This window comes from Dama dama, chromosome 20, assembly GCF_033118175.1.
Source record: "Dama dama isolate Ldn47 chromosome 20, ASM3311817v1, whole genome shotgun sequence".
NCBI lineage: Eukaryota > Metazoa > Chordata > Mammalia > Artiodactyla > Cervidae > Dama > Dama dama.
In genome coordinates, this window is record NC_083700.1 from 79,351,067 (window position 1) to 79,378,743 (window position 27,677).

Below are 27,677 nucleotides of genomic sequence, written 5' to 3' on the forward strand. Positions count from 1 at the left end.
AGAGCTAATAATAAATGTTCACCTTTAGGATTCTGATAAGGATTCAATGACATGGCATATATAAAGTGACTAAATGGTAGCTGGTACTGAAAAGATGATCAAAATATATAAGTAGTAGTGACTTACACAATCTGGGGAAATAATCTGATTGCTATATGTCATATTTACTGCAAATCTACCTATTTGACAACACTGTTGTGGAGTCAGATTCAGAGGACTCCTACAGGTGAGGCTGCAAAGTGGCAGATGGAAAAAAAAGTGGCAGATGGAAAAAGTCAAAGTGTAGAAAAAAGCTGGGACCATGACCTTAAATTAGTGAAATCAAACTTTAATTCACTACTGAGTTTAAAAAACAGCACAATTATTTTACTAATATGTTTTGTATTATTTCCAAAATCGGTCATGATTTATCTCATTCAGCAGTAACAACTAATTTTCTCCATATTGGGCATCAACTGACAGATTGACTGGTCTATATTCAAATCGCTTTCATACCCACAAATGTTAGTTAAACTTTTGTATATTCCTCAGAAGTAGCAAATAAGTTTTCATTGACATTCCCACTACCACTAATAAATATTTCTTGTCCAGTGCATTGTATTGAGGTGTCTGGGACACTATCTGGACTTAGTAGAAATAGTGCTGCAATTAATTAGATGTACAATGTGTCTGTCATGGGCCTGGGAACATGAAACAATAGCACATGTCTATACTTGGAAAATTGACAAATGGATGCTCTCAGCAAAAATAATTTCAAGATTAAATTCATTCTCCTGCACATCTGACTCAGAATGGTATTTTTAGTGGGGGAAAATACTAATCTGAGCATTGTGACAGTGTTTTCCAGAAGATGACTAAATAGCTTCCAGCCACATGTAATGTGACCTTGCCACTCCTCCAAGAAGAGGTAGGTGTGATGCCCCATCCCTAGAATCGGCTGGCCTGAGTGAGTGGGTCATCACCAATTGGATGTAGCAGAAGGGATGCTGCCTGACTCCTGAAGCTGGGTAGGAAAGGTGACCCAGCTTCTGCCTGGCTCTCATGACACACCTTCTCTTGAGAAGCTTTCTCTGGAAGCCAGCATCAGATTGTGAAGAAAGCAAGCTATACAGAGAGATGGTGTGTAGGCCAAGCTGCCGATATTCCCAGCTGAACCCAGCCTTCAAGTCTGAGAGGCTCTAGATGATTCCTGCCCCTAGTCCATGAGTCATTCCTAGCTTCAGCCTTCCCAGGTGAGGGCTCAGACTTGGTGGAGCAGAGATTATCTCCTCTGTACCCTGTCTGCTTTCCTGACCCCCAGAATCTGTGAGCCTTTGTTGTTGTTCCATCACTAAGTCATGTGCAACTCTTTGCGATGCTATGAACTGTAGTACACCAGGCTCCCCTGTTCTTCACTCTCTCCTAGTGTTTGCTCAAATTCATGTCCATTGAGTCAGTGATGCCTTCTGATCATCTCATCCTCTGTGGCCCCCTTCTCCTTTTGCCTTCAATCTTTCCCAGCATCGGGGTCTTTTCCAATGAGTCAGCTCTTTGTATCAGGTGGCCAAAGTATTGGAGCTTTAGCAACAGTTCTTTCAGTGAATATTCAGGGTCGATTTCCTTTCAGATGGACTCCTTGCTGTCCATGCACGTTTAACACTGCTAGTTTGGGGTGCTTTGTTACACAGCAATGGTAAACCAAAGAAAGCATGCCAAACACCAAGGGTGGGCGGAGATGGTGGACCAGCTTTCTCCTTCACTGTGGTTGTGAGTCTGCACAGGACAGAACTCTCAAAATTTTCATTTCTTTATCTGGAAGATAAAAGAAATGTACTCTCTACTGTACTCTCTATTAAAGTACAGAAATGAAGTCACAAAACCAATGGAGACCGAGCTTTCATGAGACAGAGTGTTTATGAAACATGCTGTCATGAAAAGCAAATGATTGGTACTCTTGACTAGCCTGTCAACTGGAGAGTGGTACTCTGAATCATGAAAGACATGCTTTGGGGAAAATAGTTATTACCCTTCAACCACAAATCCAACTTAGTGTATCTAGGTACAGTTTTCACATTTGGTAAAAACAGAGCCAAAGCCCTCAAAACTTCCCACAGGACCAGCAGACAGACATGAGACATACTCTTGCTGGCAGTAACCTCCCTTCTTTTGGATAATGACACACCAAGTTTGTGAGACTGCTTCTTGCTTCTCATAATAGAAACGGAGGAGAGCCACTCAGTCTCTCCCGGAAGCACACGCTGTGTGCCCTACAGTGTGAGGCCCACGGCCAGCCGCCTGCCTGTTCCCATCATGGTTTCCCTTCCAAGAACTTGCTGGGAGGCTAGGGGAGTTGGGTCTTGCGCCTGCCTTTGTTGAGTCTACTCCTTGAAGAAAAATAACTCCTTTCTATTTTCAGGCTAAATTGGTATTAAGAGAACCCTCCTTCAGTTACACCTGCAATGAACTTAAAAAAAAAATTATTTATTTGGCTGCGCCAGGTCCCAGGTCCCTGCATTGGGAGCATGGCGTCTTACCCACTGGGCCACCAGGTAAGTCCCCACAACTAACTTTTGTAGCAATGGAGATAAAATACTTTTAACACATAAATCTGTGTGCATGCTGTCACTTCGGTCATGTCCAACTCTTTGTGACCCCGTGACTGTAGCCTGCCAGGCTCCTCTGTTCTTTGGATTTTCCAGGTAGGAATACTGGAGTGAGTTGCCATTTCCTCCTCCAAAACATGTAAATCTAGTTTTATTCAAAGTGACCACGATATATTTCCCATCCCCTACCAGGGCCCATGTAGACACTCTGTCCTGGGTACTTCTCACCTGCAGCCTCTAAAGCTTTATGAGTTTTTGGTGAGCCAATCACTAACTGTCAAAGTTGGTCAACTCACCAACTTTGTAGCCTGCCAGGCTCCTCTGTCCATGGGATCCTCCAGACAAGAATACTGTTGTGGGTAGCCATTCCCATCTCCAGGGGATCTTCCCGACCAGGGATCGAACCTGGGTCTCCCGCACTGCAGGCAGATTCTCTATCATTTGGGCCAAACACTGGTGAAAAAGGCAGTCCCTGCCTTACGGGGTTTCCAGGGCAGTAGAAGAAATGGAAGGCTATTAGCATAGGGTGTGATAAGTGCCATGAAGAGGGTGCTGCTGCAGGAACACTAGAAAAAGCTCCCAAGCCCAGGAAAAACTTCTTGAAGAAGATAGTATTTAAACTGAAGCTTGAGGAAGGAGTAGGAGGTGGGGGGTATGGGGGAGGGGAGGGTGGCGGAGGAAGGTGATGCAGGCAGAGAAGAGCAGGTCTGAAGGCCTGGAGGCAGGACAGCACAGCATTTCCAGAGAACAGCAGGTGGTTTCATTCCTGAAGCATGCAACAGAAGGAAGAAGTCAAAAGAAGGGTGGGGGTAAGTGACAGGCAGGCTTGCACGGTCTTGTAGGCCACTCAAAAACACTGGGACTTCAGCATTTGAAAACCACTTAATGGTGATGAAAATACTGGATGAGAAGGGACAAGATGAAGGCAAGAGGCCATGAGGGGTCCTTGTCGTAACCCAGGTAGGATACAATGACTCTGTGCATGATAGCTGCTGTCTCTCACATCCATCTCCTCTTGCTGCGGGTTCAGAACATAAAAACATGAGGGGTGTGTCTCTCATACATTATGTTTTCTGGAAGATTCTTATACAGTAGGCCAATTTCTGTCTGATAAGTCAACAGGAAATACAGCAGAAGCAGCGTGGATGAACTCTGGGGCTGAGGAGGCAGAGAGACCCAGGCCACAGAGCTGGCCTTGCCCGCACTGCTATGAACTCGGTCTTTGCTGTCATTCTCCAGGAGGCAGGCCCCACCCGCTGAAAGCCTGGCCATTTCCTGGGCCTGAGGAACATCTCTGAAGAGGAATCTGCTTTTCTGAGATGAGAGCTAAATGTCAAGAGGGAGGGGAAAAGGGAAATTTCAGAGTTGGGCCCCAGACAGTTCAAACCCAGTTTTCTCACTGCAATCCTCACCATGCCCCAAAGAAAACAGGGCTGACTCACAGACCACATCAGTCCTGGGGGCGGGGAAGCTTGGCTGTGCGCTGCTGGCCAGTCTCTCAGGGCTCGTCTCTTGGCACTCCTGGGGGCACTTGTGTTGGGGTGTCTCTCTGGAAGCCACAGAGGGAGGAAGGGCGGCCCGTATCCCTGCCCACCCCCACTGCCTCTTGGCCCTGGCCACCTCCCTCTTTCCCCCTTGAGCCATCAGCTCCCAAAGCTGCAGCCAAGTGGATTAGGGAAAGCAGCTAAATTATGATCAAGGATGAGGAGGAAATTCTTGAAACTGTTCCAGGGGCCACAGGCCTGGAACTGTCTGCAGCTGATTCAACAGATGGGGAGGCAGAAAAGGCTCATGGAAAGCAAGTAGGACTTGGGGTCGATATTCCACTTCTGCCACATGGTATCTGAAAACCTGGGGCAGGTTACTTAAGCTTCTGTTGAGCTACAGTTGCCTCAGCTCTAAAGGGGGCACGAGCTTGTCTCACTTGGAAGGTTACTAGAAAGCATCTAGCCCACTGTCTAGGCACTTGGAAACTTTGGTTATAATAGCTTATGTTGCCTACACAATCCCTAAGGCACTTATCCTACACAGCCTTCTCTCTGTGTGGGACTTCATTCCTCCAACCAGTCTCCAAGGCAGCTGGAGGGCAGTAACTATGTGTCACACATCCTTTCGTTCCCAAGGCATCTCACACTCAATGGGGCAGTGTGTGTTTCCTGGCTGACCGATATACCCACGTATCAAGATCCCAGGGGGGGCGGGGGTGCTAGGCAACAATGCCAAATCTAACAGAGTCTCTGGCACCCAAGGCATGCAGTGAAACCTTTTAATAAGTAAAATATGGGGGCATTTGCATGCCTTTCTTCCACCTGTTAGAAGTAGTTCAGAAGTAGCCGGTCAGTACCAGAGGCTGCCCTGCCTGGGAACATGCCATGCTTCTCCAGTGGTGTGAGCTCGGACAACAGCTGAACCTCACCTCTAAAGTGGGAAAATTCAAAGTAGTTACATCGTGGAGGTATTGGCAGCACTTACAGAGTATATGGAAAGCACTCAGCACAGTGCCTGGAATAGGATTAATTCATCTTCAATAAGTACTCGTCTCCATCTCATCATTATCAAAGCTCAGTTCTGTTTGCTGGGCGGGACACCCTTGTTAGATGGTAACAGAGGAACTCTCACCCAGGTAAAGGCCCTGCTGCCTGGGATGAGGAGTCCACCCTGGGTGGGGGAGGGGTGCACAGCTGGGCTGCCTCTCTGGATCAGTCCATACAGCAAGCTGACTTTGTGAGAAGTGCCTTCCAAACCACAAAATGCATTCCAAATATTTTGATTATGGTTTATGTTTTTCCTATACTTTAAAATCTAGAAAGAATATTGTAGGCACCATCCTAGTTCCCACTTGTTGGACAACCTACTGTGAATGAGATACCCTGCCCCAGCTTTTCACAGATCCACTCGCTTTATGTTCTCAGTGACCCTGCAAAATTAGAATTATGTTTCAAGCCCAATTTAAAGATAAGGAGAATGATATTCAAAGGTCATTCAAGGTTTCAAGTGAGATTCAAACTCAGGTCTGTTGGCTCCCAAAACTATGCTTTTAACTACTGAGTTACACTCAGGGGCTGAATGTAAATGTTCTAAGGTGAATAAGATGCCAGTGAGCTCAAGATTTCCAGCCAAATGCTGGTGATCTGGCTCTCAGATTCCGAGAGTTCTGCCTGTCCCCTCAACAGGCAGCATGGCGTCTAGGTACCCAGGACACAAGGCAGTCTTTGCTATTTAAGATCTCCCGAACACTCTCTTCCTTCCCCTTGTTCCAAGTTAACCATGTCGAGCTTAATTTATCCACCGCGGAAGGATTCAGGGTTTGGTTGACCCTGCTAAGATTTGAAATTACAGTTCTTGCGTCTAATTTTAAACCTAGTGCAGAGAACATTTTTTTTTTCCCTAGCTAGGACATCCAAACAAAATACAATACCACCCTCCCCCTTGTAAAAAAAAAAAGAAAAATCTGGTTTCTTTCTGAAATCCAAAGAGCATTTTGTAAGAAAAAAAGACACCAAGACATGGTACCTTATTTTGCTTTAATATCCCAAAATACTTGTGTGAATGGGACTATGCTGCAAAATGAGAGAAAGCTGTAGACAAGTACGTCTCCCTCTGAAGAAAGAAGTGATTGGAGAGAAGGCACCCGAAACTGCATTTTGCTAGATGACATGTAAACATTAAATGAGGGAAAGGCTCACCAAGGAGAAAGGAATTCTCACTGTCAGATCATGGGGCAGATCCTAAGGATGGACATTGGCCTCGTACACTGATGCTCAACCTCCATCTTCCAGTGCAGTGTAAACAGGACCCGATGCTAAGGAGACAAATACCCACACGGCGGCGGTGCACAAGGACACGAAAAGGAACCAACAGTAGTATAAGCCCCTGGGCTCCTTCTCTTCTCTTTCCCACATGGCTCCTGCAGGCATATCAGTTGGCAGAGCCTCGGAATAGTACCATTTGTCAACAACTGGTTAGTGGAAAAACCAAATCCTAAAAAGCCTGGGTGAATACATTTTGTTTCTGTCTGTGCTCTTCAATCAGATGACTCGGAGGGCCTGGGGTGGAGGGACGTACCACATCTGGCCTGTCTTCTTAGGTGATAACAGTGGGGGCAGTGCGGCCCGTCTTTTCCTGGAGCTGGGACACCTTCAGGGCAATGGAAATAAGGGGAGCCAACATGACCTGAGGGAGACACAAAGAGAACAGTCTTTGCCACCACTTTCTCTAGAGACAGATCCAGAGCTCCAGCCCTGACATGGCCTCTGAGCTCCAAAGCCTCATCTGTGTACTCTGATCTCCCCACGGCTCCTCAAGCTCTCTAAGTCTAAAAACAAAGACATGGTTCTTTCCCCACAGAAGAAACCTAGTTCCGGCATTCCCTATTTCAACAATGTGACACCACAGTCTATCATATATAGCGAATAAACAATTAAGAGTTCCTCTTGACACCTCCTTCTCTCATATTCCCCTGGTTGAAACCCCAGCATCCTAAGTGGCTAATCTTCTACATCACCCAGTTCTCCCAATCCCAGTGCCATAGCTCTCGCTAAACCAAGTCCTCCCTCTTACCTGGAACAACGGTGCTTCCATATCAGCTTCTGCCTCCTCCAATTTGTTTCCCACACTCTAACCAAAACTACCTTTTCAAAACACAACAACATCACTGCCCCGCCCCCCGCCCCTCGCCACCTACTTCTCACTTGAAAAAAAAAAAAAGTGAAAGTCAGTCATGTCCGACTCTTTGTGACCCCGAGGACTGAAGCCCACCAGGCTTCTCTGTCCACGGAATTCTCTAGGCAAGAGTACTGGAGTGGGCTGCCATTTCCTTCTCCAACTTCTCACTTAAGGAAAAAAGATGAATCCTGCTGTTGCTTAGATAAATAAATATTTTTAATATGAGAAAAGAAAACTATGTATCTAGTTGAACTGCCCATTTTATAGATGAGGAAACCGATACCCAAAGAAGTGAAGTGAGTTGACCTGGTGATTCAAGGGCAGAGCCAAGGGTAGTTCATGTTCTATTGCCCACTGTTGCTTTCCTTCACCTAAATCTCCACCAACTCATTATACCTAGAAGAAAGTTGGAGAACCACTGCACAGGCTCACATACCACTTGCCACTCCCCTGGGGGCTGCAACAGCCCCAATGAAGTGCTGCGGCTGAGTACCAGCAGCTCCAGAGTAGAGGAAGGCAAGTCCCCACTTGGAAAGAAGGTACCCCTGGGCATGTGGGCACTCTACATCCTTCAGTGCCCTCCCATCTCCTAAGGACTACAGTTTAGATGAGACATCTTTCATTCATTCCTTGTATCTACCACGTGTCAGGTATTAAGACAGAGAAGCACAACTTCCTTTCTTGCTCTTGCTCTATTATTCTGTGGGTCTACAAGGTAGATACCATTGTCTTTGAATTTAGTTTTAGGGATGTCTTAACACCACAGGGATGTGGCAATAACTGAAACTGGTGCCTGGCCACTGGAAAATCTGAGAAAGGGAAGTATCCTTTCATTTCTCTCTTTTTGTAGTAAAAACAACTGTAAGAGCCACTTTTTCTCAAAAGCTAATCCCATATGTCAGCCACAATATTCTGAACTTTGCATTGTCTCCTTAAATCCCTATGACACTGAGGTAAGTAGCATTCTGCCATTTTACAGACAAAGAAACCAAAGCTCAGAACATTAAAAAGACTTACCCAAGGACACACAGGTATTAAGTGGCAGGAACTGAATTTAAAACAAGATCTCTCTAATTCCAAAATTGGTGCTCAAAAGCACTATGCCAGGGGTTTTTAAAAGAGTTGCACAGGATTCTAATTAGGTAGTAGAAGGAAAAAGCTTTGTGGGAAAACAGGCGTGGCGAACACTATTTAAATGGGCATCTGTACTGCAAGTCCACCCAGAGCTTTAAGGTACAGTGTGTGTTACGAGCTGCCAAGAAGGGGCTAACCCACCTCCACACTTCCTAAACTGGTTTTGGCTCTGGAACTCTGGTTGGGGAGCAGCTCCTAAGACAAGGAACAAGGATGATGACTGTCCTCCAAGTCATCAACCCTGGCTCCCAGGGTCCCTCCTCACTCTGACATACTCCTGGAGACACTCTGGGTGGGGCTGGGAACCCAAAATACAAGTTGCAAGTCCAAACACTCTCCCATAAAGACCTTTCTTTCTGGGTCATGAAATAGCCTCTCCCTCCCTAACCCCTACTCCAGCCTTCCCTACCCCCTACCCCATCCCTCCCTACCCTGTACCCTGGACCAAATCTGGAATCAATGTGTGTTCTTCCAGCGAAGGTGATGAGACCTAGCAAAGTGACAAATAAATCACTGACAGATCAGAGCACCAGACTGGGGCTGATTCAAAGATTAGTTCACTTGAATCTGCCACTTACCAGGCATGTGAACCTATTAACTATTGCTTAAACTTTCTGAGCCTCTGTTGCCTTATCTCTAGTAGGGATATTAATAGATAAGAATAAGAGATTTGAGAGTGAAATGAGTATACCAATTTGGATAATGGCTTTAGAACAGAGCTTGACAAATATAAAATGCTCAGATAGTTGTTAGCTATTCTTGTTTTCTGATGTACTGAAAGAGGCATGAAGGAAAGAGAGCCCACCTGTTGGATCATTTGAGAGATGAGCTGTGATGACGCAGGCAAAATGGAACCACTATCCCTCCCTCCAACAGAAAGAAACAGCCAGGGCTCAGAGTTTGGGCATTACCTGGGGGTCCTGGTAGATCTTGGCGAGATCCTTCTCGTAGCTGTCGATGTACAGTCGGATGGTGGCTCCCGCGCTCCCAGTGCCGCTCAGTCGAAAGATGATGCGAGAACCGTCTGCAAAAATGAGCCGCAAGCCCTGGGAAAGATAACAGCATTTGTTTTTTGTCACCCCTAGAAGGGAGAATGAAGGCTGGAAAATTTTGAGGGGTCCATTTGAAGATCTAACTTCATCCACACTTGATCAATCATAGGATTTTGAGAAACAGCCTCAGTTGAGCCCCAGGAGTCTGCCCTTGGTCAGCCTGTCACTGCATCCAGCCAATGGGGGCTGACTTATGGAGGAGAAGCATCTCCAGGGTCAGGTGGGAGACCAGATCCTGGGGAGGCTGGCTGACACAACACTGGCCTTCTCATCCCACTTCCCTGTGATTTATGGGCTAACCATTCCAGTTTGAAGCTTAATAAATAAGTAAATAAATAAATAAGCTGTGGTAGATGGAGAGGGTGGGACGACCTGAGAGAGTAGCATGGAAACATATACATTATCATATTTAAAATTAGACAGTGGGAATTTGCTGTATGAGGCAGGGAGCTCAAACCTGGTGCTCTGTGATGAACTAAAGGGGTGGGATGTAGTCGGAGGTGAGAGGGAGGTTTAAGAGGGAGTGGACACATGTATACCTATGGATGATTCATGTTAATGTATGGCAGAAACCAACACAACATTGTAAAGCAATTATCCTCCAACTAAAACATAAATCAATTTATAAAAAGAAAAAAACAAAAACAAGCTGCTAGATACAGAGAGTCAATGTCCAGATCAGGAGGGAAACACGATCAGAATGGGCTGAAACCAGAGCAGATGAAGTTTCAAGTGGACCAGAGGATGGGCTCTTTGCAAAATCCTAATAAAGAGCCTCAGAAAGAGGTCAGGGGGCCAGGTGCCCCAAATGGTAGAGGCGAGCTATTCCAACCTATTGAGCAGGATCCTGTGGTCAGTCTCCACCAATGCCTGGTGCTTCAAAGCAGGGTCCAGGTGGGTGCAATGCCAAGCCCAGTCTCTCTCTCTCTCCAGCCCTCTCTCTTCCCTCTCTGGCCACATCTCTTGTCCTCAATAATCTTGATTCAGGGGGAAAAGGATGGGGACTCTTGAGGTAAGAAGGCTGGGTGAGACAGTTACTTGAAGACCCTTCAGTCTCGATAAGGATGTCAATTCTTCCACAGGAAGAAGTTTGTATGAAGCTGATGACCAACCAAAAGGAAAGATACTGCCTCTCATATACTATTTGTCACCCAGTCCCATCCAGTGTTTCATCGTGCCACTCAGCAGTGAAAACCCCAGAGGACCTTCCCAGTTAGTCAATGTGGGGAAGACACAGTTAATATCCATTTACCGTTTCTTGCTTTCTAGGCATATACCAGAGTTGGTCTCCTTCCCCACAGCCTCAACCTGAAGCTTCTACGTTCTTTCCACTTGACTGTAGATGCTGTATCTACTTAAGAAGATTTTCCCTCTTCCCTGGTCTTTCTGCTTATAGACCATGGAGCTGCTGACTTCCTTAGAGTGCAGAGAGCAGGGACTGTGCCCACGCCAATGACCCTCCCATGCACACTGCAGACGTGGGATGCAGTGCAGAGTTGGGGGTTACTTCTCCTAAAGGTCTGTTCTCTCTTTGAAGGCTTCACCACAAAAACTTCTGCTCTGCTCTGCCATGGGCTGGGCCCCACCCTCCCCTTTCTTACACCCACTCCCACCTCAGGTCTCTCTTTTTCTAATTAGCTCAGACATCATTTACAATCATCCAGATTGGACCTAAAGTTCTCCCAGATGGTGAAAAGGCATAAGGGAAAAAAGCCACGGGGTCAACATTTTGAGAAAGGGATACTCCAGGCACCGAGGGTCACAGTGGCCAGGCTCCATCCACCCATCCACTACCTGCTCTCCAAAGAGAGACTTCAAATAAATCCAGCAGTCCAATTCTTTCAAAGTGTGCTGGATGCCTTGAGAAGGACCAGGCCAAAAATCTGGATCAGAAAAAAAAGCTAATTGGAAAGCTATAGTAGAGTCTTATCTCCCCCTTAATTATCTCTGTTTCTTTTTTTTTTCCCTATCTTTTTTGTAAAATATTTTTTTTAATGTGGGCCATTTTTAAAGTCTTTATTGAATTTGTTTCAAAGTTGTTCCTGTTTTATGTTTTTTGGCCACGAGGCATGCGGGATCTTATTGAATCTGCATCCCTTGCATTGGAAGGTGAAGTCTTAACCACTGGACCACCAGGGAAGTCCCTCTGTCTCTAAATTCTGAGTCCATTCTGTGACAACAGCAACAGAACCAGAGGAGAGAGGAGCCTGAGCCCGGGTGTTTGTGAGGAGCCTGGAGAAGGGCTGACAAGCCTGCACCCTGGGTGCCCAGCACCCAGTGAAGGAAGCCCTAACAACTCTGTCTCCATCTAGATGTGGTCTGGGGTCTCCACTGTGATGCACACTGCTACGTTAGGGTCAGCTTCGAGTCATGTGCTACAGGTGATAACAGTGAATGTTTCTAAGTCCACAAATGGTTTGGGTTTTTTTCTTCTTGTTAGGAATTAGAATAGATCACAAGAAACATCTATAAAGAGATCACTCTCATGCCATGCTGGCATTCTGCTACAGTCTCTTGAGAGAGAGGGAGGAGGTTGAGATCGAAGGCAGCAGCTCTCCATCTTTTTAATATTCTAGGGCTCTTTTCTGTGCACACATCAGCGTGACCTCTTACATAGAATTCTGGAGAATGTAAAAGTCCTTCTGGAGTCTAGACTAAGCATCCCAGAATGAGGGCATAGCGGTGAGCATAGAATCAGGGCAAAAACCATTTTACCTACAAGTACCTGTGCAAATCATATGTGACTCGGCAGAAAGTCACTTGAGAAAACAGGGCAGCAAAAGACAAATGACCAAGAAACCTTTTTCTTTTTTCTCTTGAGATTTCAGAGACCAAGCTCCAAGGACTCTCTCCCACGTACACATACATCTGTTCCTACCTGATTTCTTGAAATGCTTCCATCCACTGGATCGCTGTACTCAAAGTTATCAATTTTCTCCACGGTGTAAACTTTATCACTCACTGGAAACTGTTTCCCCACGAAGGAGCGATCAGAAATCAGGGCCTCCAACTCCTTCATCATTTTGTTTGCGCCCTCGGCTTCCACCTCCTCATAATCATACCTGGGAGAAATCACAAAGTTGAGGCTGACTTCAAATCACACCAATGGATATCAGCACTTCTTGCATCATTTGTTTGGCCCTCCCCCCAAACATCTAACTTCAGAAGAAGCTGGTAAAAATATGAGCGTGTAATTCCCTGGGGATGGAGCAGGCCAGGGATGAAAGGAAGCGTTTGGAGGGTTTCAGGAAAGGGTCAGGGGCTTCTGAACGAGCAGAAAACTCCCATTTGGGCTTTTCTACAGAATAAAGCTCCTAGCAGCTTCAAAGGCTTTTGAGAGATGCAATCTAACATTTAATCACCACCTCCGGAGGCCATAGAAACAAAAGCAGTGTTATCTCTAAAGAAGGCTGCATGAAGGCAACAGATGACTCAGGCACTGCTCTTCCAAACAGCTGGAGCTTCTTTGGATCCATGCTGGAAGGCTCCCAGTCTGGGACCTGCCTTAGGCTGCTGAGATGCTGGCTAAGGAGAGTTCCAGTCTCCACAGGAGCTTCCATGAGTAAGGCCAAGTTTTCACTGACCAAATGAAGGAGCCAAGCCCTAACTCATTCTTTTTTTAAGCCCTAACTCTTTACACCTGGAACGCCTCCCTCCTCTCAGTGAGAGTGGATTCTGATCCACAGCGTTCACCCTGACAGAGCAGCCTGGCGTGGATGCAAATGGGCCAAGAGAAAAACGAAAGCATATCACAAATGAAAGGCTATGACTGTTATTTTTCCTCTAAGAATTGTTCTTGACTTCTTTCTTGTGAGGTTAAAGATTCTTACAGGTGGCTTTTCTTGTCCTGGTGGCACACACCCTCTTGAGAGAATTATTTTTTAGAGGCTCAAGATAGCAGAGTCTATATTTATTTGCAGTAGTGAAACAAATATATATGTGCAAGATGACACCTCTGAGACATGAGAAATACCAGGGAATTAAGGCCAACTATTCTGGCTCCAGGATTCTATGAATCAAGGACAGCAGTCCCCTTAATCCTGAAGTCAGCTCTTTCCCCCAGTTAAAATGATAAACAGCACGAAATTACAACCAGGTGTTTGTGCTTTACATCTGTGACCTTTGGGTGTTTGAGGGAAATGTTCTATAAATCCTAGGCACAGAGGGGTATAATGGAAAGAATCTGGGCTCTGGAATCAGACAGAAGGAGCTATGAATTCAGCCTTTATTGGTTACTAACTGTGCAACTATGGGCAAGTTGCCTCATTTCTCAGAATCTCAGTTGCCTGATCAATAACTGCTTTGAGGTTGATGTGAAACAAGGCATGCAAAGAGCACTTTTGTTAAATAAACGGAGGGTAGAATGGAATCTTAACTAATCATAGATTCAGGTTCTAAGGACTTTTTTTGTAATACTTGGTTAGCAGTTATTTAAGATTAATAAAAATATGTTGATAGTTTTTAGATGGAGGCTTCTGATTCAAGAGTGACCCTCTCTTTGAACAAACTGTTCTAATCTTAGTCCATTCTGTCTACTGTTCACTTGTTAACTCATTTATCTATTCAAAGCATATTTATACAATGTCACTATGAATTAGGTGTTTGGTGGAGCACAAAAATAGACATGATCCTGCCTTTGTGATCCTCTGGGCTCTAGAGAGTTCATGACTGCTGTTCTGAATTACCAGATTTTTCTGGTTCTTAGAAAGTAGAGATTCTTGCTATATTTGCAAGGGCTACTGTGTGGCAGATATTACTTACACCTTCCACCAAAGAATAACTTGAGGGAGGAAGACAGCAATGAACTTGTCCAAAGTTGAAAAAAGTTTTCTGATTAAGGAGACCAAGTTGCTTAAGGGTGAATTCTTTCTTTATTATCCAAAGATCATGGACCATTGAATCTGTGATATAGTTTTTAAATTCTCTAGTCTCAACTCACCTATTTTTATAGAGATGGCAACTGAAGTTCAGAGAAATTATATCTCTACATTTCTTACAGATAAGTAATTTATCTAATATCCTTGCTCTCATATTTCTTTTCCATAATTAGAATAGTGAGATCCAGGGGGAAAAAATCTGTTATTCTTACACTTACTAGGGGAAAGGCAAATTGAAATTAGTGAAAAGCACACTGGAAAAAATGTTAATGCATCTTAAAAATAGAAATATATATGGTAAAGAAGACTTACTAACTATTCTAAGTATTTTGTCCATTGAGAAGCCCCAGTGCCTGGCAGAAAGTAGGTACACAGTCAGTATTTATTGAATCAATGAATGAAGCATTGACAACTACACAGCCTTTGGAGACCTATTTTAATGAGTCAGAAAAGTTGATTTAGACTAAGCATAATTGTTTCCATAATTTCAGAAAAAGTTTCCATATTTTCAGTGTCTCAGAGTTTATAAAACACTTTCAGACTCATATTTCACTTAATCCATTTGATAGCTGGACTGCTATTTCCATTTCTACAAATGAGAAAACTGAGTACATAAAGAGGTGAAATGATTTCCCAATCTACGAGGGGGCAGAAATAAAATTCTAATCCATTTTTCTGAATCCAAATCCAATGCTATTATCATGCCCATCTGATAGGTACATTTAAAAGGCTGACAAAACATTCATTCTTTTGAATAAGTTAACTAAAAATTGTAAGCCTTGTTCTTTATAGCTAACATAAAAGTTGACTTCATCTCAACCCCAACTGAATTGTTTTAAAAAATCCCCAATAGATTTAAAGATCCCCAATAGATAGAAGTGAATGAACTGAGGTTTTATTAACACTTAAGACAGGAAAGAATTTGTATGCATGAGATTTCTCTCTGCCCACTTCCCCGCACTACCTCTGTTCCTGGCCAGGCTGTGGCTTACCTGGTGAAGAAATTCCTCCCATACTTTTGCCAGTGATCTTTAAGGATGTCCTCCACACTCTGTTTGCGGGTGGCCAGGATGGAGAGCCAAGCGAGGACAGCCCAGAGACCGTCTTTCTCACGGATGTGGTCAGAACCTTGTGGGGGACAGCAAGCAGCTGTGAGAAGCGTGACTTCTCTAAAATACTTGAGAATAAACTCAGTGGTAAACATGATCCAACCAAAAGTCATAAAATTTTACTGAGAAACCTGAATACACGGAAGGAACCACTTATTGACTAAAGCCACATACTACTGAAAAAAAGTTGATGCTTTCCTAAGTAATTTAGGAGTTTAAGGCAAATGCCAATAAAAATGTCACTGGAATAACTTGGTGGAATGTGATACATCAATTATGAAGTATGCATTTGAGAGGAAAAAACAAAAGAACATGACCATTGTGAATTTTTAATAATTAAAACAATTAGTTATTATTCATGCAACAAAAGAGAGCACCCGGAAAGAGACCCAAACACATATGAGACCTGAATAAATGATAAAGGTGTCACTTCAATGCTGTAAGAAAGAATGGATTACTTTTTAAGTAGTATTTGTATAACTAGTTAAACAGTTGGGAAAAAATCAGTTTTTTCCCTATAAAATACCATGCCAAAAAGAATTCCAGATGAATTACACATTAAACACCATGCCAAAAAGAATTCCAGATGAATTATACATTCAAATATAAAAACTGAAAACCTTTAAATACTAGGATATATATATATCCTATACACACACACACACACAATTGTTTTTAATCTTAGAGATGGCAAACATATAAATTCAAAATTCATAAAGGAAAAAATCTATTTGTCTACTTAAAAATTGGCATTTATATCAGCAAAACTACTATGGATAAAATTAAAAGGCCATTGACAAACTAAAAAAAAATGTAAAACATTTGCAAATAAAGTAGATGTTTAAAACAATATAGAAAAAGCTCTTTTACATTAATAAGGAAAAAGCAAAGCCTGAACAGAAAAATAGGCCACAAGAATATAAATAGGCAATTCATAAAAAAAATGAATACAGGTACCTGATTAATATAATACTTATATATATATAAAAATATTATTTTTAAGAAGACAAATTTAAGTTAAAGCCACAATAAGAAAGTGCTACTTGTTTGACAAATGGCCACAGATTTAAAAATGAGAATACCTAATATTAGGGAAGGTATAAGGAAAATGAGATTCCAACATGCTGTTTCCGGGAGGGTTACAGTCCTTCTAGAGAGCAATTTGGCAAAAAATATGAAAGCCTTAAAAATGGATCTGCTTGTGGATCCAGGAATTCCAGTTCTAGGATATCTTTCTTTAACTAAAAAGGATTTAGTTAAACAAACCATAGAAAATCTGTCTCTTGCTGAGGTCCTTGCTAAAATCTTGACCAAAAATAACAAAATAGCACATTTGGATGTACTTATAGGCATGAAGGGGTCTTGCCAGGTGGCATAGTGGTAAAGAATCCACCTGCCAATGCAGGAAACACAAAAGACGTGGGTTCAATTCCTGGGTCAAGAAGATCCCCTGGAGGAGGAAATGGCAACCTGCTCCAGTATTCTTGCCTGGAGAATCCTATGGACAAAGGAGCCTGGTGGGCTACAGTCATGGGGTTGTAAGAGTCTGACATGACTGAGCAACTGAGCATGTACACCCACACACTTATGCATGGAGCCCCTTCTCCAAGAACCTGATCTGGAACAGAACTCTCATATTTTGCCTTTAACGTCCTTATTCTAAAAAAAAAAAAAAAAAAAAAAGGAAAAGCAAATGATATTGAGCTCCACTTTCTGATTTCTGAATAGGATTCAATACAATCCCTCTAATAATGTTTTGCATATGATCATGCCTTGAATTCTTCATGTGACTCTCTGTCCTTCTTGACTTCTCACTGGGTCTTATTATCCTTAGAATTGTGAGAGTAGTACAATGCTGGCAATGAAGCATGCGGTAAGTTTGTTTCCTTCCTCTCTTCATCCTTTTAGACCCAGCTCAAATATCTTCTCCAACCTAGCTCCCCGCTTCTCTAGGCAGTTATGAGCTACTTGCTCTTCTATAGCGATTGCTTAAGCATGTGGTGCAGCCCCATGCTTCCCGCTCAAGCCTCAGTAGTTCATTTATGAGCATTTCACACCTCAACCATGTATTTCTTGGAGGCATCTCTTATTTACCCTTACATGGAATATATTAAATAACAGATTGTGAAGGAGCACATGGATGAATTAATCAATTAATTAATCTACTGTAACATCTTCTCTTTCTCTTTTTTGGTTTATAAAAATACACAATTTTTTCCCCCCAAAGAGTCTTTCTAAGACACCACTTTTAGAGACAGTAGTTCTCAAAACCTGTATGCTGGCAAAACTAGAGATATTAAGTAATACTTTTAGCACATTATACAAGAAAGTTACAAATGTTTACCTAATTTTGTTAGCTATGGACTTTTATTTATTTGCCTTTACTGCTCTTTCAAGCAACAGAAAGTTAGCTCTCTGGCTTCTAAGCTTTTGCTGTTGCTTTGGCAACAGTTTACCCTCAGTAAGATCCTGGCAGCTACCTCTGTATATGAGAATTCATGACAGAAGTGTATAGCTTGGAATTATTTGTCTGTGAGCCCCTAGGTTCATTTTTCTTTATTCTGTCCTTCCTTCCTTTTTGTTTTCTTTTTTCTATATTTGGGGGAGGGGGAGACCAGACTGAAAGCATAGTGGGCAGTATTCCTTTGTGCTTTTCCTGTTCTAAGAATTAGCTTTTTCCTTTATGTAGACATGAAAATAAAATCTAAAAATCTTACCCAACTTTAACCAAGTTACTTGGAGATAACTAAATCACACACCTAATACTTTTAAACAAAATATCTGCCTTGTATAACATAAATATTATCTTCCATTTATACAATCTCCAGTATCTTTGAAAATTCTCATTAATCTCACTAATCACCTTGGATATATCAAAATGCTGGGTAACTCTGACTAATACTTAAGGAGTCTGGGTAAATTTCATTTTCTTTAGAGTTCTAATGAATGAGACAAGTTACTAATGAAAAAGAGGCGATGGTGTGTAGATGTGTTTCTCAAGCTACTGTTGTTTTTGCAGGTGTGGCAGTTTTGGGTCAGTGAAAAATGCTTTATATTTAAGAATCAGAAAACCTGAACCTGAAACTTACTTATAAGCTGCTTGAATTTGGACAAATCATTTAACTTTTCTGAGCCTCATTTCTGAGCCTCATACAGTTTCTTCAACTGTAAAATGGGGGTAATGCCACCTTTCTCACACAATTTTAAGACTCTTCTGTGAGAGGGGATGAAAATATTTTATACACTGTTAAATAGCATGCAAAGCAGGCAAATTCTTTACTGCCTGTGCCACCAGGGAAGCCCGAGTACCATGTAACAGTTGAAACCAATATAAGATACCATTATGAATAAGGGAAGAATAAATTTTTAGGGAAAATTAATACTCTCCACTATCTCATTAAGCTTTCAAAAATAATGTCCCTGAACTATACATACTAGAAAAGAAAATGGAATATAACCTAATATGCTCTTTTTTTCTGTGCAATGGGATTACAGTGTTTTTGTCTTCTTCTCCAATTTTCCTATTATGAATATGAATTACTGGTATCACTTTTTAACTAAAAAAAAAAAAAGAAGCCAAGCCCACTTAAGTATAAGGAAGGGGAAACACTATGAGCAAGCACCACTAGTCCTAGCTGGAAGTTTTTCCTCAGGTCTCTTCAAACTTGGTCCAGTTCAGGGACCAGCTAGGCCCATGGGGATTCTGCCCTTTCAGCATCTTCAAACACCTGTCACTTGACTTTGGCCTAATCAGCACCTTGGGATATGTATAAACTCTGCTCAGTCAGAGCACACTCTGGGTCCTAGCCAAGAAAAATGTCAACCTTTGCTGAGGGAGCCAAGCGCCAACAGTTTAGGGATTAGGTTTCATTTACCGGTATGAATACCTCAGGAGTGCCCAGGCTCCTGCTGTTGCCAGGCCACGGTCTGTGGATGGGCCACGACAGCTGAAAAAGAGCTCCGCAGAGTTCTCTGGAAACCTGAGCATCTGCCTGTCTCTTTCTCTGACCATCTCTATTTCTCCTTCCATCTCCTAAACATGCTGTTTTCTCTGTCTGCAAATTTCTACCCCACATATAACTATTAGCCTGGCTAACATCTGTAACTACTTTCAGCTTCCTTCTTGTGCAGGATGCCTTCCTCGTTATCCTCTGTGTTCACACCCTGCCTGTTCTTACCCCACCCTACACTATGCGTTATACCTGGTTCATGCCTTGCGTGCAGTCAGCTCTCAGGAAGGGTTTGCCCCAAGAACAACCAGCCCCCAGCTGACTGACCGGGAGGTCCAACAGATCTGCTCTGTCCACAGTGCCATCCTCTTTGGCTTCTACTTCACAGATGACTTCCCTCTGAAAGGGCAGGAAAGCTCCTCAGAAAGCCTTTTCCACACCACTCCAGCCTTCAAGGTGCAGCTCCCCCTCGGCATCCCTCAAACTTTCCATTTAGCTATTTATCCTGCACTGCCTCATAACGGCCCCTAGAACTTCTGTTTCCTTTGGAGGAAATTGGTAAGCACTTGACAGGCAGAAAATGTGTCTTAACCCAAACTCCATTTTATACCCAACAAGTAAGAATCAGTGTCTACCATGTTCTAAGGATACGAGAAAACATTGAGATGAGTGAGACGCATTCCCTGCCCTCACAGATGAGCAAGGTGGAGAGCTAGACATGCAGGAACAGTTTAACTGAGTTAGTTATAATTAGGGTATCAGCCCAGTTCTGTTGAGATAGTCTGTCTAGGAAATTTTCCAGAGACAGGATGTTCTAACCTTCCTGTGGGGAGATTTACCTACAGGAAAATGTACTTGAAGGTATGCAAATTAGAACAGGCAGAGAACTAGACAGAAAAACCTAAACCCCTCACCACAAAACCAGGTTAAGTGCCCTGGGTATACAGTCCCTGGCACATCCCGTTTCAGATTCTATTGCTTTGCACACTTGAGATAACCTGGCCAGGGTCTGACTTCCTTCCTCAAACGTGGCCTCCACGGAGCCCTCCACAGGGAGGCTGTGCTTACCACTGTGTTCCCAGAACCTAGTTCAGTATCTGGGACAGGGCCAAAGCTCAATAAACATTTGAGGAATGAGCTGATGAAGTATAAATATGAAGGGTCTTTCATAAGAAATTAAAGTTAAAGGAAATTTGCAAAGCATGAATACTGTACTTCTTTAAGAGACCACTCCCATATAATACATATCATCTCTAGAACCTTTTCAAGATGGGACAGGAGAAAAATACTGCTAACCTCTAGACTGGGCCAGATCAGAATTTACTGGCCTATTTCCATATGATACCAAGTTAGTCCTCAACCTGGTTTCCTATCCCTCTATTCCAAGCCCCCTCCCTCCTTTTCCCAAGGAAGAATTTCAAAAGCAGTGACATCCTAGTTTATTCAGTGGCTTCACGTTTCTTCCCATTTTCCCAAGAATTCAAGATTTCCCTCTACCATTGTGTATAAACACGTACATCATCACCCACAACTCGGGAGGAAAATAACTGTACCATGAGGTCAACCAAAAACAGAAAGTTCACCCTGTCCCGTTCTGGTACCATAACAAAAACACCTTCTTCCCTGGTGTTCGTGATACTGATGCCTCAGGAGTTTCATAGCCGTGGTGGCCACAATAATCACGTGAGACAGTCGCTGTCTCTCCACCAAGAACAGACTAACGTGTACTTGGTAAGAGTAATCTTACAGCTTGTGCATTTAAATGCTAGTGATTTGTTTTACTTGGAGAGCCAGTTCTTGTGAAATCTGACTCTTTTGCACCTCTTTGCAAGTAAATTTCTCCCTTTTTTTTATTAAAGGTCATCTTGTCTCACAAAGACCTTGGGTCCTCAGCTCTACACTATGGAATAGAGTGGTGCTGAGTCCCAGCAAGAGTCCCAGATTCTGCCAGAGGTGAGTGTTTAAGCAGAAGAGCACCGACTAGACCCTCATGACTCCATCAAAACACAGAAAGCTACACTGGATAATGTTTAAAGTCCAGTCCTTTCCTTTCCAACTCCGGTTTGTCTGAATGGAGGGTGCCAAGTGAGGAGTGTGTTCTCATTCATTCAACAAGTGTTTGCTGAACATCTATTATATTCTGGGATTTATACCAGGCTCTGAGGATATGATGGAGAACAAGACAAATATGACTCCTGTCCTCATGGAGCTTACAGTACGGTGGAACCAACAGACATTAATCGAATAATTATAAATACTTGTAAAATTACAGCTGTACTGTGTGCAAGGAAGGAGAGGTATGTGGTGCTGTGAGATCCAATAATAAGGGGATCTGACCCACTCTGGAAAGTTAGGGAGGCTTTCCTGAGAAATTGCCTCTACTCTAACTTAGAAAAACACATAAATAAATGACCCGGCACTTAATTAAGCTATAGAATTCAAATATTTCAAAGCCTGTAGGATCACTAACGTCCATCCTGAGAAGCTCTGTAAAGGAACTGTTGGAAATATTTTCCAACAAGGGACATAGCAGGTGGGACCTAACTCCTCTCTAAACAAGTAGATCAGGAGTTCAGTTAAGTAAGTTCAGCTGCGTTCACTCAGCAGTGGTGATCCATGGCTATGAGCCTGGCTTTGTAAATGTTTTTCTCATAAATATTATGGAACAGTTGTCTTTTTTTTCAAAGAGAGAGAGAACAAGTTTGTGGATTTTTCTCAGGATGAATCCTTTCTTTTGATATAAAAGATATCAAAGGGAAGATAAAACCATGGTTGGCACTTAGTATTTGATGATGGGTTAATAAATAAATAAACAAGAACAAGCCTTAACAAGGAATAATTTAATGCCTAATGCCTGGGTTCAAAGAAATCAGTTCCACAAATGTAATCTGGGGACTCTTCTTGGCAAATGCTCCTGAGTAAAAGCTTAAAGGGGTATAATTATCTACAACATTAAATGAGCTAAACAGTATTATGAAATGTCCAAAAAGCTAACATAAATGAAAGTCATATCAAGAAATGTACAGGGTCCAGTTCTCTAGAAATAGTCATCCATCCACTCTCTAGTTGTCAAGTCAGCCCTGGAGGATTTGGGCTCAGTTCTAGACATGATCTTCTATGAGGGGCACTGGTGAATGGGGAAGCATTTAGAAATCAGTGCTAGGTATATAAACAATATGAAGTGAGGGATGACCGGAGGACTAGGCATGGGGTGGTCAGAAGAGAGGACCTGAGAACTGCCCTCTGGTATCTGAAGGCCTGTCATGTGAGGCAGGAGCAGCTTGTGCATCCTGTCTTCAATCCTGTTCCCAGCCAGTCAACACCTGGATGGCTCCTTGGCTCTAGGACTCTGACTCGCCTTGCCCAACGCTATCCACATGGGTCTAAGGGGCAATGTGTTACTAAATCTACCACAAAAAAGAGATATTGCAGTTAACAATGTTTACATAAAACTGTGCAAACTGGATTCCTTACAGCAGAATGTTTTGGAATCTTCAAATGATAATATCATCATGAATGTCCAAGACAGGGAGGTATATTTCAAGTTTTCTGATCTTCATGGACCTCAAACTCATGGAACAAGTATCTTTCCACACATCCAAACACCCAGGAAGACCTTGTTCTAGACTTTTCTCTTTTCATTAGGTTCAGCACTGAAGTAGGTACATGGAGTCAGGAAACCAAAGGTTTAGACACGTTACCTGCCTTCAATGACAGCTTCACCCATAGGGAAGAATGACTGATACCAAGCCTGCACTGGATAACATTGGGGGGATTTCATGGGCAAAGACCACCTTACAGGTCCAATGGGTAGTCATCTAGTATCCCATGGAATAATATGGTATCATTCATATTTTATGAGGCAGGAAAGAACTAAGCAGTAGCCTTGATATCTCTGACCAAAGACCTAGGCCTTGGGAAATCATGTAGCCTTTTTTGTAGACATTGTTCAACCTCCAAACTCATTCTTAATACCCTCCAATTCCATAAGCCAATTCATTACCAAGAAGTAACATCACTTCCTCAAGGGTATTAAATTGCTTAGAATTTTGTCACTGGGCACCTCATATTTATTAGCCCATTCTACCCACCCCTTTTATACAGTTCATGAGGTTCTCATGGCAAGTATACTGGGGTGGTTTGCCATTTCCTCCTCCAGCAGATGCTGAAGAGATCAAGAGATGGAAAGAATACCTGGAAGAATTGTATAAAAACAATTTGTAATGAGCCAGATTACTACGATGGTGTGGTTAGTCACCCAGAGCCAGACATTCTGAAGTGTGAAGTCAAGTGGGCCTTAAGAAGTACTGCTGTTAATAAAGCTAGTGGATGTGACGAAATTCCAACAAAACTATTCAAATCCCTAAAAGAGGATGCCATCAAGGTTTTGCATTCATTATGTCAGCAAATCAGGAAGATCCAGCAGAGGCCACAGGACGTCAATTCTCATCCCAGTTCCCAAGAAAGGTAGTACCAAAGAGTGTGCTAACCATTGGACAATTGCACTCATCTCCCATGCTAGTAAGGTCATGCTTAAAATCTTGCGTGCTAGGCTTCAGCATTATGTGAACCAAGAACTTTCAGATGTCCAAGCTGGGTTTAGAAAAGAAAGAGGAACTAGAGATCAAATTACTAACATTTGAAGGATTATATAGAAAAAGCAAGGGAATTTCAGAAAAACATCTATTTCTGTTTCATTGACTATGCTTACGTTTTTGACTCTGTAGATCATGACAGACTGTGGAAAGCTCTTTTAGAGATGGTACTATCAGACCATATTACCTGTCTCCTAAGAAACCTGTATGCAGGTCAAGAATCAACAGTTAGAACACTGTATGGAACAACTGATTGGTTCAAGATCGAGAAAGCAGGGCTGTCTGCTGTCACCCTGTTTATTTAACCTATACACTGAGCACATCATAAGAAATACCAGGCTGGATGAGTTACAAGCTGGAATCAGGATAGTGGGAGAAACATCAACAACCTCAGATATGCAGATGATACCACTCTAAAGGCAGAAAGCAAAGAGGAAACTAAAGAGCCTCTTGATCAGGGTGAAGGAGAAGAGTCAACGAGACAGCTTAAGACTAAGTATTAAAAAATCTAAAACCATGGCAACCAGGCTCATTACTGCATGGCAAATAGAAGGGGCAAAGGTAGAAGTAGTGACAGATTTCCTCTTCTTGGGCTCCAAAACCACTGCTGACAGTGACTGCAACCATGAAATCAGAAGCTGTTTGCTTCTTGGCAGGAAAGCGATGACAAACCTAGACAGTGTGTTGAAAAGCAGAGGCATTTCTCTGCCAACAAAGGTCTGTATAGTCAAGGCTATGGTCTTCCCAGTAGTCACATATGGTTGTGAGAGTCAAATAAGGCAGAGTGCCAAAGAATTGATGCCTTCGAACTATGGTGCTGGAGAAGACTCCTGAAAGTCCCTTGGACAGCAAGGAGATCAAACCAGTCAATCTTAAGGGAGATCAGCCCTGAATATTCACTGGAAGGACTGATGCTGAAGCTGAAGCTCTAGTATTTTGGTCATCTGATGCAAACAGATGACTCATTAAAAAAGTCCCTGATGTTGGGAAAGATCGAGGGCAGAAGGAGAAGAGGGTGTCAGAGAATGAGATGGCTGGATGGTATCACCGCTGCAATGAACATGAACTTGGGCAAACTCTGGGAGATGGTGAGGGACAGGGATGCCTGCAGCCCACGGGGTCACAAAGACTCGGACACGACTGGGCAACTGAACAACAACAACATCCACCCCACCCTAGGATTTATAGGAAAAGAAATTTGCCTTTTATTCTGTTTAACCAGCATGAATTGCAAGTCAATGCCAAGGCTGATAGATTTTGATTTTTTTCTTTGACAAAGGATGGAAGAATAGTACTGAGGATCAAGAAGATTGGTTCTTTTACTTCAAAATACTGGGTAGAGGCAACAGGAGGAGAGGAAATATGGCCACTGAAGTACTTTGCAACCTGGCTTCTGGAGACAATGCTGGGGAAAGGGCCACAAGCCTGAATGAATGTTTAGAAAAGAGAGAGACTGACGTAGGATGGGGTCATTGGGAAGGTCATGGAAGTGGGGCTTCAAGTCAGTACTGGAAAGGCATAGAAAAGGAGGGAAAGCATGTGTTGTATGGCAGAAACCAATACAACACTGAAAGCAATTACCCTCTAATTAAAAATAAATTAAACTTTTAAAAACTTATAAAAAAGAAGGGAGAACATGGAAAGTGGGGTCTAAGGATCGTGGGACATTCCCCTAAGCATACCATGTTCTACTCTTTCATTGCACCACAATTTACATATAGATCTTCACGGTCAATTTCTTGATTACCTAGCAACTCAGTTCCACCCTAATGGTCTCCCTCCAAATAACCTTAATAAATTACAACCTGTTGCTACAGAAAACATACGCCTATTAAAGAAGAAGATTTAACACTGTGGTGAAAACTTCTCTTAAATAAAAACGAAAAACTGACTCACTCCACCGTATTTCTTCCTAGAAATAAAAACATTTATAACGGTTTCCTTGACCACTGAGGGGAGAAAAATGTGTTTATCATTCTATTTAATCCCCACAGACTCAATGGCCACGCTGCCCAAACTTCCTGCCTTCGTAGATGTGATCCTCTGAAAGTAAAATTAACCCTCCCCGGCAGAACATGCTCGCTGCTTTTCAAATGTGTACACTCCATCAGGGTTGTTATAAATAAGCTGTATCTTGATTTAGGACATATCAGCTACCGTTGCTATTTCAGTGCTGCTTTAGCAGTCTAAGCTTTCACTGCAAGTAGCATTTACACGGGAAAAAACAGCTCAGGGCTGCATACTTACCAGTCCCGAAGCTCTCCTCCCCACAAAGGGACAGTTTGCTCGCATCCATCAGATTCCCAAAAAACTTCCAGCCAGTTGGGGTCTCATACAAAGCGATCTTTGTAGCATTAGCCACCCTTCAAAGGCATGAAATCAAAGTTACATCACAGCAGGACTGCTAGTGTAGCCATGTGAGGGATGGAAAATAGCAACCGTTATTGTAATCAAGGGTTCCACTTAGCATTGCTCAGAGGTACACATAATTCTAAGATTGGTGGAAAATCGTATGAGAAAACTTGTGCACAATGGGCTATTATATGTGGAGTCAGAGGAGGGGGAGAAGAGTATGAAGAAAGAATTAATTCAGGTCACTGAGTTTAATATTTTAGAAGAAATAACAGTGGCAAAATGGACAAAACTGTTTGGGGGGGCTATTTAAACCCATGTGTTTTGGATACAGACAGCACTTATAACCATTCCATAATGAACAGAAGAATGATATTTCAATGCACCTATAATTATAGAGCCAGAAGATATTGGGTCTGGGAGGTCAGTATTTCACAGAGAAAGAAACAGGGACCCAGAATGCTATGTAACTCAGTCCAAGGTCACACAGCCAGGATGGCTGTCCCCCGTCCCCTGCAACACAACTTTTACTTCTCCCCATATTATCCTTAGTCTATTTGAAACTTTTGAGTGACCTTTTTTTAGATTCCTTTCCCTTTGAACAGGACGTTATCTACATTTCATTCACCCTTTTAGTGAGATTTGCTTCCCAAAGTGCTTATTACTAGCAAAACAGTATCATATTTCAATTCTAATACTTGAGGAAAATTAAATTATGATTTTTAAAACTGTGAAAATAAAATAAAGTTGCTTTCTGGGTAGTGAAGTATTTTCCATTGTGATTCTATATGTGGATTATCACATATAATCCACATAAATTGGAACTAGACTGTTTTTGGAGTACAAAGAAGCTATTTCAGGACCTGATCAGTCTAATGGACAATAGTGTGGCCACAAACCAGCTCACAGCTTTGGAGGGAGGATGTGGAGGCAGAAGGACCAGGGTCTAATTCGAGCTCTGATGTAGCTGTGGAGTCCTGGGAAAGACTGCTAACTACTCTTCTGGCTGACAGATGAATGGATAAAGAAGATGTGGTACAAATACCATACAAATGGAATATTACTCAGCCATTAAAAAGAACAAAATAATGCCATTTACAGTAATATGGATGGGCCTAGAGATAGTCATACTGAGTGAAGTCAGTCAGACAGAGAAATACAAGTATCATATGATATCACTTACACGTGGAATCTTTAAAAAAAAATAGTACAAATGAACTTATTTACAAAATAGAAATAGTCACAGATGGGAAAACAAACTTTCGGTTACTGAGAGGGGAAAGAGTCGGGGAGGGATAAATTGGGAGATTGTAACTGACATGTACACACTACTATATATAAAATAGATAACTCATAAGGAC

At 42.6% G+C, this 27,677-nt stretch overlaps 1 protein-coding gene across 1 annotated transcript in view; it reads right to left on the bottom strand.

Moving 5' to 3' along the window:
• Positions 1-6,089: 6,089 nt before the first annotated feature.
• PGM1 (phosphoglucomutase 1) overlaps positions 6,090-27,677 on the bottom strand; it is a 65,909-nt gene continuing 44,321 nt past the window's right edge. Inside the window, exons 7-11 of the mRNA XM_061121694.1 lie at positions 26,212-26,327; positions 15,303-15,438; positions 12,312-12,495; positions 9,293-9,427; positions 6,090-6,755 (exon numbers count right to left, since the gene is read on the bottom strand). Coding sequence (XP_060977677.1) covers positions 6,666-6,755; positions 9,293-9,427; positions 12,312-12,495; positions 15,303-15,438; positions 26,212-26,327 — 661 coding nt within the window. The 3' untranslated portion in view covers positions 6,090-6,665. The remainder of the gene's footprint in view (positions 6,756-9,292; positions 9,428-12,311; positions 12,496-15,302; positions 15,439-26,211; positions 26,328-27,677) is intronic.